This window comes from Pleurodeles waltl, chromosome 5 (genome assembly GCF_031143425.1).
Source record: "Pleurodeles waltl isolate 20211129_DDA chromosome 5, aPleWal1.hap1.20221129, whole genome shotgun sequence".
NCBI classification, from domain to species: Eukaryota; Metazoa; Chordata; class Amphibia; order Caudata; family Salamandridae; genus Pleurodeles; species Pleurodeles waltl.
In genome coordinates, this window is record NC_090444.1 from 952266222 (window position 1) to 952277948 (window position 11727).

General features: G+C 46.5%; 1 protein-coding gene across 1 annotated transcript in view; it reads left to right on the top strand.

Moving 5' to 3' along the window:
- Positions 1 to 8796, top strand: part of POLR1B (RNA polymerase I subunit B) — a 294522-nt gene extending 285726 nt beyond the window's left edge. Inside the window, exon 15 of the mRNA XM_069235071.1 lies at positions 7808 to 8796. Within this exon, the coding sequence (XP_069091172.1) occupies positions 7808 to 8690 (883 nt within the window). The 3' untranslated portion in view covers positions 8691 to 8796. The remainder of the gene's footprint in view (positions 1 to 7807) is intronic.
- Positions 8797 to 11727: the final 2931 nt, after the last annotated feature.

Genomic DNA, 11727 nt, shown 5'->3' on the forward strand with positions numbered 1-11727 from the left:
CGCTAACTGCAACTTCAGGTCCCTCTCTTTCCACCTATCTCTTAGCTCATCAGGCGTCAAGGAATGAGAGGTAGCCCTGCTTCTTACACTGGACCCAGCAAGGGACTCCCTATCATTGGGGCCTTCCCTGTCAAATGGCGTCCCCAACCGGTCATTCTCACCCTCCTGATCAGTCTCTCTACCACTCTCTAGGGATGAGGTCTGGGAGCCCTCCCATTGGGAACCCTCGCTACACTCAGGATCCTCTGGGTACCCCCTACGCACACTCCCTCCCTGGGTAAATGTCACAAACCTTTCAAAGAAATTCAGAGATCTCCTGAGGTCCCCTTCTACAGGCAGCCCTCTCTCTCTACAGAACCCCTCTAATTCCCCCTGCGTGTAAAACGGCAGGTCCTCTAAATCAAAGGTAAGCCCCATCTTGAAAAGGTACAAATAACTCAACTGTGACAACCACAATACCCAAGCGTGAGAACTGAAAACAGGAAAAATGACCAAAGAGAGAAAGTTAAGAGAAGCCAAACATGTGATGGTCTAAACGCAATCCTTGTAGTGAAATACTGGGTCACGATGGTATTGTGCAAGCGCAAGTCCTATCCTCACCGCTGACTTCCAATGTTAGAAATGGGGTTTTTGGTTGGCTAGGGTATGCACCTCAGCCAGGCAGAACTTACCCACTCTAGTCAGGGCAAGGGAGTTACACGTCCAAGATAACCCCTGCTCACCCCCTTGGTAGCTTGGCACGAGCAGTCAGGCTTAACCCGGAGGCAATGCGTAAAGCGTTTGCACAACACACACATACATGTGACGCAATATCCCCACCACAAAGGAAACACAACACCAGATTATATGAAAATATACTGTATTGTACACAACGTAATTATCAGACCAACATCACATAATAGTACTATCCTGCTACCTTAGCAGTTGTCAGAACGTTACACATTAGTTACTCTGCAAACTAGCAGTAGTCACACATAACACACAGGTTACTCAGTATTCTGCAACATAAGCAGTAGTCAGGGAACACGTTATCACATTAGAACACTTGTCATAAGAATATCATAAAACGCCCATAGTAGGAACATTAGAAAACCTATGGCAAGTTAGGGAAACATATTAGCAAGTCATGTCCATAAAAGGAACATGTGCACACATATGTAAAAGCATCATGTAACAGGTAGGCAATATATCACAATTAGAAAAGTCTGTAACAAGAACTTCAATTATGATCCTATTGGTCCATTTAAAAGTACCTGGTAGATGGTAGAGGCACCTCCAGTGCCTAAGACAAAGAAGAAAGGGGCCCCCAGCGCTCCTCTGCGCAATGAGGGGGCCTCCTTAAAGTCCTGGGGAAGAGGGGGGCGGCACGCACCCCCTCTGTACTGCTGACTGGCCCCTCTGGGGGTCCGCGATCACTGGGGGCCCCCCCGGGCCTCCACTGGCCCTCCTGTGGGGGGGCCAATGTCACCCAAGACTTTAGGGAGAGGGGGGGCGCCTCACGCTCCCCCCTTACTGAAACACGGGCCCCTCCGGGGACCCGTTAACTCCTGGGGTCTCCCTGCCACTATGGGAGACCCCAAAATCAAATACTCCTGGCCCGCGAGGGGGCCATCAAGAGAGCCAGGGGCCAGGGCGAGCCTCCGCTGAGGCTGCCGCCCGGCCCAGAAGAGCAGGAGAGTCCTCCGGGACTCCTGCAAGGGAGGGAGAGGCGTCCTCCTCTCCCTCTGCCTCCGGGACTCCTGTAAGGGAGGGAGAGGCGTCCTCCTCTCCCTCTGATGACTTTGCGGCCCAAGGTGGGGCCTGTTGGTGCCCCGGGAGCGCTCTGAGAAGCGCGCGTCCCCCGGGAGCACGATAGGAGCGTGCCAGCTCCTTCCTTTGTTTCTAGTAGTGCCCCGGGGGCACTACAGACAGCGCGAACCTCGCGCTCGGACACAAATGCTCCGCCCGGGCTGCGGCGGTGATTCCATCCAAGTAAAGGCGCTGTGGAGAGCGCCAGAGCACATTGAGGCTCCCGGGCTGCGGCGGTGTTCTTGGGGGCTAGGAATAAAGCGCTTCCCAAAGCGCTAAAGCCACCTAAAACTCGGGCTGCGGCGGTGATCTTTCCCAGCTCTTTTAAAAGATAGCACTTTTGCTAAGTGCTTCCGCAAAGCTGTGGAGATCGTGGCAGGGGCCAGGGGCCACAGCACCCTGCCCCTGGGAACGAAAATGCAAGGAAGAGGTACAGGGCTGGTGGGCCCAGCTACAGGCCAGCACAAGGGGTGCAGATAGTGGCAGTTCCTCCTAGTGACCATGCAGGTCACAGGTCAGCACAGCAGCAGCAGTCCATGGCGGTTTCCTGGTGAGTCCATTCATCAGCGTCCTGTGTCCAGTTTCAAGTTCCAAGAATGTTCAAATTGTGGGGAAAATTCCCCTGTACTTATAGTCCTTTTTTACAGTGTTTTACAATGATAGGGAGAGGGGGTTCCAGCCAGTTACAACTGGTTCTGGGAGTGCCCCCTCTCTCCTTTCAGCACAGGCTCCAAACATCAGTGGGGGGTTAACGACCCTATTGTGCGAGGCCAGGGCACAGCCTTTACGAATGTAGGTGTGCCCCGCCTCTCCCTTCTCTCAGCCCAGGAAGACTATTCAGCATGCAGATGCACCTAGGTGACACCTCCACCCTCCCTGTGTACAGGCTGTCTGAAAAGTATGCACAAAGCCCCAACTGTCACTCTGCCCAGACGTGGATTGGAGTCAAGCTGCAAAACACCAGCATCATAAGCACAGATAAATGCGCACTTTCTAGAAGTGGCATTTCTGTGATAGTAATAAAAAATACTCCCACACCAGTAAGCAGTATTTATTATCCCCATCACAACCATACTAAACACGCCTACGCTACCCCTCATAAATCAGACAATACCCTTTACACATAAGGCAGGGCATTTCTAATGCAATCCTATGAGAAGGCAGCACTCACAGCAGTGAGACACCAAGTTAGGCTGTTTGTCACTACCAGGACAGGCCATGCAATATGGCACATGTCCTGCCTTTCTACATACATGGCACCCTGCCCATAGGGCTAGCTAGGGCGTACTTTAGGGGTGACTTACATGTAGTAAAAGGGGAGTTCTGGGCCTGGCAAGTAAATTTAGATGCCAGGTCCCTGTGGCAGAAAACTGCGCACACAGGCCCTGCGCTAGCAGGCCTGAGACAGGTTTGAAAGTCTACTTCAGTGGGTGGCGCAAGCAGCGCTGCAGGCCCACTAGTAGTATTTAATTTACAGGCCCTGGGTATAGAGATACCACTGTACAAGGGACTTATAGGTAAATTAAATATGCCAATTAGGTATAAGCCAATCATACCAACTTTAGATGGGAGAGCACCTGCACTTTAGCACTGGTCAGCAGTGATAAAGTGCTCAGAGTCCTAGAGCCAACAGCGAGAGGTCAGAAAAAACAGGAGGAAGGAGGCAAAAAGACTAGGGATGACCATGCGTTTGGCCAAAAGTACAACACTATCTAACCAAAGATTTCTTACCAACACACTCATCCTCCCCATTCTATGAATTGGACTGTCCATTAATCAGATCCCAAGTCTAAGAATCTGCACACTGGTCAAAGCCAATTTGCTGATGGGGCTCTGCGTCTGGAAGTGCAAACATGCTTGAAAGCAACTGACGTCAGTGCACAGGAGTGGTGTCTATATGGGCCATGCACATAATTTCCTGAGTGGAACTGTGTCACTGCTAACCACACAGCATCACTTATTGGCACGTGGCGGTACTGCTGAAAAGTTTCCAGATCCAGCCTGATGCCTAGGGTAGGTGAGGAATGTGTGGTTAGATTGTCTCTACCAGAAACAGTATTACCAAATGTAAGTTAATTGTCCTTTTGGAATGTAGTATTTGGTCATTTGTAAGGCCATATTACTTATAATTAAGGCTAAAATTACTTCTTGATGAACTGTTCAATTTTCTTAGATTCTCTGTCCGATGAGGTGGTCGGAAATGCACCAGGAGATAGTTTGGACAAGCAGGAGGCTGTACAACCAGGATCTCTGCTGATGGCTGGGTTGAGTTGACAAAGGCTGGGTCGCCCATAGTCTGTCTGTATCTCCTGGCTACTATAAGCTCTTGGCATGGGAAGACGTTGGTTTCTTTTAAGCCGCTATGTCTGATTCCCTGATTGCATTGTTGAACAGAAGTAGAGGTTCTGACACTTGTGATGTGGGGTGCAAGACCCCGGCCAAATGTTTGCCATGACCAGCAACACGTCTGCCCCCTTGGATTCCATTGCATGGTCAGACATGACCTTTGGAGGTGGAAGACCAGTGGAAGAATATAATTCTCACTCAGTGGAGGTATCTAAACTACATTACTACTTTTAGGGTGAGCAAATCCGGGTCCATGGTGACACTGTCCATCTCTGTCATCTATGTACTACATTGAGTCTTCCAGAGGATCTGAATACCATACGGAAAAAAAACCTAGTTTTGTCTGCAAGTCTTTGCACTTCTCTACTAGTTCTATGCACAGGGCCCAGGATCTTCTTTAAAGAGAGACTGACTGGAATATGGACTCGTGAAATTGGGAGCAGCATCGTGAAGGCTGGCCTGGAACCATCAGAAACAGAGAGGAGCCTGCTTGAACTGCTTTGGCTGTAGCACCAGAGCTGAAATTGTCGCTGGAGTCAGTGCAAGTGAAATTGGAAATGGTGACACAACAGGGGTGAAAAGAGCCAGAGTAAAGCCTGCTAACAGCACTCTAAAAGGCAGCTGTGGGGCCCGAAGGTGCTCCAGAGGAGACCATAGTCCTGTAAAAGATGCCAAATATGAAATTCAGAAAGAACACAGTGTCTGTCCCCAGAGCAGGAAACTCTGGGTAGAGCCACACAGCTTAGGCATGATTGAGGGATCTGCAGGGGTCCAGGGTCTGGAAATTGGCATTGGCTCTAAATAAACCACAGGTGCTGGCTCTTCTTGAAGTAGAGGAGCTATTTCTGGATCCAGTGAGGAGCACTGAGGCATATGGGACCACCTCAGTAACTTCTCTTTTCTCATCCAGTGCCACTTTGAGCAATGTTGACACTTTTTCTTATGCTTGCATCTGGAGGACGTTGACGACTTGTCCTCAGGCAAGACATCCTCCTTGCTCATTGATCATCCTATGTCATTAAATGTTTTGCCTTGCTTTCTTTGATGGCCTTGGGGTGCATGCTCTTGCATGGATTGTGACTTTGTGTTGTGGTCGGACCCCAGGCACCAAAGACAGATGTGTGAATATGTGAAGGATTTCTGTCCATCACAGTCCCTGCTTAGTTTAAAACGTGACCGTTTAGGTGGTGACATCCCTGTACTGGGCTACAAGTTTTTTAGGAAAATGTTTAAAAAATAGTCTAATGAAACAGTTGAGAAAATTTGAGGAGCGCAAGCTCCTTAATCACGTCAATGGCGTGGAAGCAAGGTAACTGATGACAGGTGCCAATTGGCTTTAGGACTCCTTTGACATCACAGTGGCATCATTTCCAGCACCAGCAATTCCTACTGGCAGAGAGCTATTGAGAAGGTTTCGGAATCTGGTCTGATGCCTTGGATATTCAAAGGAATCTACAGCTAGAAGTGTCCATTAAAATGAATGTCTTAATCAGGTTTTCCAACCATTTTTAGATTGAGCGTGCACGTGCTTTGACCTGTTATATGTATAGTGGGCTTTTATCCATACCCACCACATGCCCATCACTTTAACTTTATCATGGGCTTGCCTTTTAAAAATAACTTGATGTCATCGGTAAATGCTTTATGTTTGTCCTGCCTTGAGGATGTTTTCGTCATGCCTTGCAGCAGTCTGCCCCTTTTACATGGATTATTGCACAACTACCAATATACTTCAGCATGGGAGAACTATTTATTTTGTCTCTCCTCTTCGTGCTGCATGGCAGCCATGGTGCTCACAGTGTAAACAGGTACAACAGCGTGAACTCGATCAGCGGTATTAGAGCTCTGGTCATATTGTTCACAGTTACCTAATCAGAGTCATTTCTTGTTGCTTTCCCCTTAATACACTAGAAATTGGTGCATGCTTAACTAAAACAGAAATCGTCAAAGCTAAATCGGCTCTCCCAGCGCAGTGAGAGAGACGATACTACAATATTCACTGCACTCATGAAACTCGTCCCATAATGCTTTGCAGACATTCTTTTTCAAAACATTTTTGCTCATAACTCAGCCTGTGGTGGTCCTTGGACAATGGGCCACCACCTACCAAAACATTCACAACAACGTGCTCTTCCTCTCTACGTCATCTTTGGGTCCCCATACTAGGTTAATGGGACTCCAAAATAACCCTTCCCACCATTCAGTATCTGTTTAACCTTTCTCATGGCTGGAACTTTTGTTTTACAGTTGAGAATAGGTTGTATTTTAAGGGCTTTCTTTGTAATATAATTGCTATAGGCTTGTTAGCCCTGAATATGTGTAATGTTCATTGTATTATTTTCTGCCATGTTTTTGTGTAGTTGTGTTCTCTAGTGGCTAACTATACTGTTACATGACCATGTTTCTTACCAATGCTATTTTAATTGTGGGATCCTCTAGGGGCTGTTCTAAGCATTACAGTCATATCAACATAGGAAAACATTTGTGGCATGGAAACATTTCCCAAAATGCTTTGCAGGGCAGTACTTTTACAAAACATTTTTGCTCATAACTCAGCTTGTGGTGGTCCTGGGACAATGTGACCTCCACCAAAAACATTCACAACAATGTGCTTTTTCTGTCTACACCATCTTTGGATCCCCATGCTAGGTTAGTGGGGACCCCAAAATAATAACCCTCCCACCATTCACTCTTTTAAGATTTTTTCATGGCTACAACTTTTGTTTTACAGATGGGAGAAGTTTTGTTCTAAAGGCCTTGTTTATAATATCATTGTAGTAGGCCTGCTAGCCCTAAAAATCCCCTCTAGGGGGTAATTATCTGGTTACACTGCATTACTTGCTCCTGTTTTTTTCCATGACGTTATCCCCTATAGGGGCTAACAATATGGTTACATGACCATGCTTCATACAAATTATATTTTTGTTATGGTGCCCTCTAGCGGCTGTTTTGAGCATTACAGTTATTTCTGATAAAGGTATGTATGATAATTGCATATGTTTTCAAAATCTCTCTTTTTTACAATTATGACCATAATTCAGGCCAACTTAACATCGTTATTACACTATGACTGTTTGAACACTCTTGATATGTTTAGATTACCCTTTTAGTTTATTTCTCTCCTGACTCCTCCGTAGCTGTCTTGTGACTTTTTTGGGGGAATTGTGTTAGCCAGCCAGCAACTCTGATGGTGGGGTGGTGAAAGTGGTATTCTATTGGAATTTGCATGGCAGATAGAGGAAGGAGGTAAATGGAAGTGCTTTAGTTATGTGCAGGGCCACTGGAATTATATGGCAAGAAAAGACTAAATTATGAGGCAGGGTTGACCAATTTATGTGGCAAGCAAATTCCACTTATGAATTTACAATGCCAGTAGGTCTAACTCAAGCAAATGCGAGACCTATTGCGTTACAAATGCTTGTTCTAATGTTGTAGCAGCCAGGTGATAGTAGGCTTGGGGATGGTGGGGAGAGAGCTATTTATAGGTAAGTTTGCCTACAAGCCTCCATCTCTGACTTTTTTCATTAAGTGTAAATATTTAGAATTTCTGCAGAAAATGCTCATTTTTTTTAATACCCCAAATATCCAGCATTTATGTTGTAAATATTCTCAGAGCACATGGTGCAGTCTTTCCCATTGCTTAAGAGTAATTCTTTGTGTCTTTTTTCCTTAGGAGCACGGAAAGCTGTGTTGTGGATAACATTAAAGTATGCAGCAATGACAACGGGAGCGGAAAGTTCAAAAGCATCTGCATTACCATGAGGATCCCTCGCAATCCAACCATTGGAGACAAGTTTGCAAGTAGACATGGGCAGAAGGGTATTTTGAGCCGCCTGTGGCCTGCAGAAGATATGCCTTTTACAGAAAGTGGCATGGTACCAGACATTCTTTTCAACCCTCATGGTTTCCCCTCCCGAATGACTATTGGAATGCTGATTGAGAGCATGGCGGGAAAATCTGCTGCACTGCATGGACTCTGTCACGATGCCACTCCCTTCACCTTTTCAGAAGAAAACTCTGCCCTGGAATACTTTGGTGAAATGCTGAAGGCTGCTGGCTATAACTTTTATGGCACAGAGAGATTGTACAGTGGGATCAGTGGGCTTGAACTCGAAGCTGACATTTTTATCGGCGTTGTTTACTATCAGCGTTTACGTCACATGGTCTCTGACAAGTTCCAAGTGAGAACAACTGGAGCCCGGGATAAAGTCACCAACCAGCCCATCGGTGGACGAAATGTTCAAGGTGGGATAAGATTTGGTGAGATGGAACGGGATGCTCTGCTGGCTCATGGTACTTCCTTCTTGCTCCACGACCGGCTCTTTAACTGCTCAGACCGGTCTGTGGCGCACGTGTGCATCAAGTGTGGCAGCCTGCTCTCTCCTCTGCTGGAGAAGCCTCCTCCTTCCTGGTCGGCCATGCGTCACAGAAAATACAACTGCACCCTGTGTGACCGAAGTGATACCATTGACACAATCTCTGTACCTTATGTCTTCCGCTATTTCGTTGCTGAACTAGCTGCCATGAATATAAAAGTGACACTTGATGTAAAATAGTGGAGAAACAATGAACTTCTTACAGTGGACATAAATGCTTTATATTTCAGACCTACAGATGTTTTATAGAGTGCATTAATAAATAAAAGAAAAATATGGTCCAACAGTCTTGTGCTTTTTAGCGGTCTTCGGTAAGAAGATAACATTATTTAGAAGACCAAATTCTTTAACCCCTTCGCTGCCAGGCCTTTTCCCCCTCCTGTGCCAGGCCTTTTTTTGCCTATTTGGGGCAGTTCGCGCTTAGGCCCTCATAACTTTTTGTCCACATAAGCTAACCAAGCCAAATTTGCGTCCTTTTTTTCCAACATCCTAGGGATTCTAGAGGTACCCAGACTTTGTGGGTTCCCTTGAAGGAGGCCAAGAAATTGGCCAAAATACAGTGAAAATTTCGTGTTTTTTTTTTCAAAAAAATTGGAAAAAGTGGCTGCAGAAGAAGGCTTGTGGTTTTTCCCCTGAAAATGGCATCAACAAAGGGTTTGCGGTGCTAAACTTAGCAGCTTCCCAGCTTTCAGGAACAGGCAGACTTGAATCAGAAAACCCAATTTTTCAACACAATTTTGGCATTTTACAGGGACATACCCCATTTTTGCAATTTTTTGTGCTTTCAGCCTCCTTCCAGTCAGTGACAGAAATGGGCATGAAACCAATGCTGGATCCCAGAAACCTAAACATTTCTGAAAAGTAGACAACATTCTGAATTCAGCAAGGGGTCATTTGTGTAGATCCTACAAGGGTTTCCTACAGAAAATAACAACTGAAAAAGAAAAATATTGAAATTGAGGTGAAAAAAACATAAATGTTTCTCTACGTTTTACTCTGTAACTTTCCCCTGCAATGTCAGATTATCGAAATCAATATACCGTTACGTCTGCTGGACTCCTCTGGTTGCGGGGATATATAGGGCTTGTAGGTTCATCAAGAACCCAAGGAACCCAGAGCCAATAAATGAGCTGCACCCTGACGTGCGTTTTCATTCTATACCGGGTATACAGCAATTCATTTGCTGAAATATAAAGAGTAAAAAATTGCTATCAAGAAAACCTTTGTATTTCCAAAAAGGGCACAAGATAAGGTGTTGAGGAGCAGTGGTTATTTGCACATATCTGAATTCCGGGGTGACCAAACTAGCATGTGAATTACAGGGCATTTCTCAAATAGATGTCTTTTTTACACACTCTCCTATATTTGGAAGGAAAAAATGTAGACAAAGACAAGGGGCAATAACACTTGTTTTGCTAATCTATGTTCCTCCAAGTCTCCCGATAAAAATGATACCTCACTTGTGTGGGTAGGCCTAGCGCCCGCGACAGGAAACGCCCCAAAGCGCAACGTGGACACATCCAAATTTTTGGAAGAAAACAGAGGTGTTTTTTGTGAAGTGCCTACCTGTAGATTTTGGCCTCTAGCTCAGCCGGCACCTAGGGAAACCTACCAAACCTGTGCATTTCTGAAAACTAGAGACCTAGGGGAATCCAAGATGGGGTGACTTGCGGGGCTCGGACCAGGTTCTGTTACCCATAATCCTTTGCAAACCTCAAAATTTGGCTAAAAAAACACGTTCCTCACATTTCTGTGGCAGAAAGTTCTGGAATCTGAGAGGAGCCACAAATTTCCTTCCACCCAGCGTTCCCCCAAGTCTCCCGATAAAAATGATACCTCACTTGCATGGGTAGGCCTAGCGCCAGCGACAGGAAAGGCCCCAAAGCGCAACGTGGACACGTCCAAAATTTTGGAAGTAAACATAGGTGTTTTTTGCGAAGTGCCTACCTGTAGATTTTGGTCTCTAGCTCAGCTGGCACCTAGGGAAACCTACCAAACCTGTGCATTTCTGAAAACTAGAGACCTAGGGGAATCCAAGATGGGGTGACTTGCGGGGCTCGGACCAGGTTCTGTTACCCAGAATCCTTTGCAAACCTCAAAATTTGGCTAAAAAAACACATGTTCCTCACATTTCTGTGGCAGAAAGTTCTGGAATCTGAGAGGAGCCACAAATTTCCTTCCACCCAGCGTTCCCCCAAGTCTCCCGATAAAAATGATACCTCACTTGCGTGGGTAGGCCTAGCGCCGGCGACAGGAAACACCCCAAAGCGCAACGTGGACACATCCAAAATTTTGGAAGAAAACAGAGGTGTTTTTTGCGAAGTGCCTACCTGTAGATTTTGGCCTCTAGCTCAGCCGGCACCTAGGGAAAACTACCAAACCTGTGCATTTCTGAAAACTAGAGACCTAGGGGAATCCAAGGAGGGGTGACTTGCGGGGCTCGGACCAGGTTCTGTTACCCAGAATCCTTTGCAAACCTCAAACTTTGGCTAAAAAAACACATGTTCCTCACATTTCTGTGGCAGAAAGTTCTGGAATCTGAGAGGAGCCACAAATTTCCTTCCACCCAGCGTATCCCCAAGTCTCCCGATAAAAATGATACCTCACTTGCGTGGGTAGGCCTAGCGCCTGCGACAGGAAACGCCCCAAAGCGCAACGTGGACACATCCCATTTTTTGAAAGAAAACAGTGCCTACCTGTGGATTTTGGCCTGTAGCTCAGCCGGCACCTAGGGAAACCTACCAAACCTGTGCATTTCTGAAAACTAGAGACCTAGGGGAATCCAAGGAGGGGTGACTTGCGGGGCTCGGACCAGGTTCTGTTACCCAGAATCCTTTGCAAACCTCAAAATGTGGCTAAAAAAACACATGTTCCTCACATTTCAGTGGCAGAAAGTTCTGGAATCTGAGAGGAGCCACAAATTTCCTTCCACCCAGCGTTCCCCTAAGTCTCTCAATAGAAATGGTACCTCACTTCTGTGGGTAGGCCTAGCGCCCACGAAAGGAAATGGCCCAAAACACAACGTGGACAGAACATATTTTTTCACAGAAAACAGAGGTGTTTTTTGCAAAGTCCCTACCTGTGGAGTTTGGCCTCTAGCTCAGCCGGCCCCAGGAGGGGGGGGGGGGGCAGAAATGCCCTAAAATAAATTTGCCCCCCCCCGGGAGCGACCCTTGCCTACGGGGTCGCTCCCCCTTTGTGACATTGGCGCCAAAAA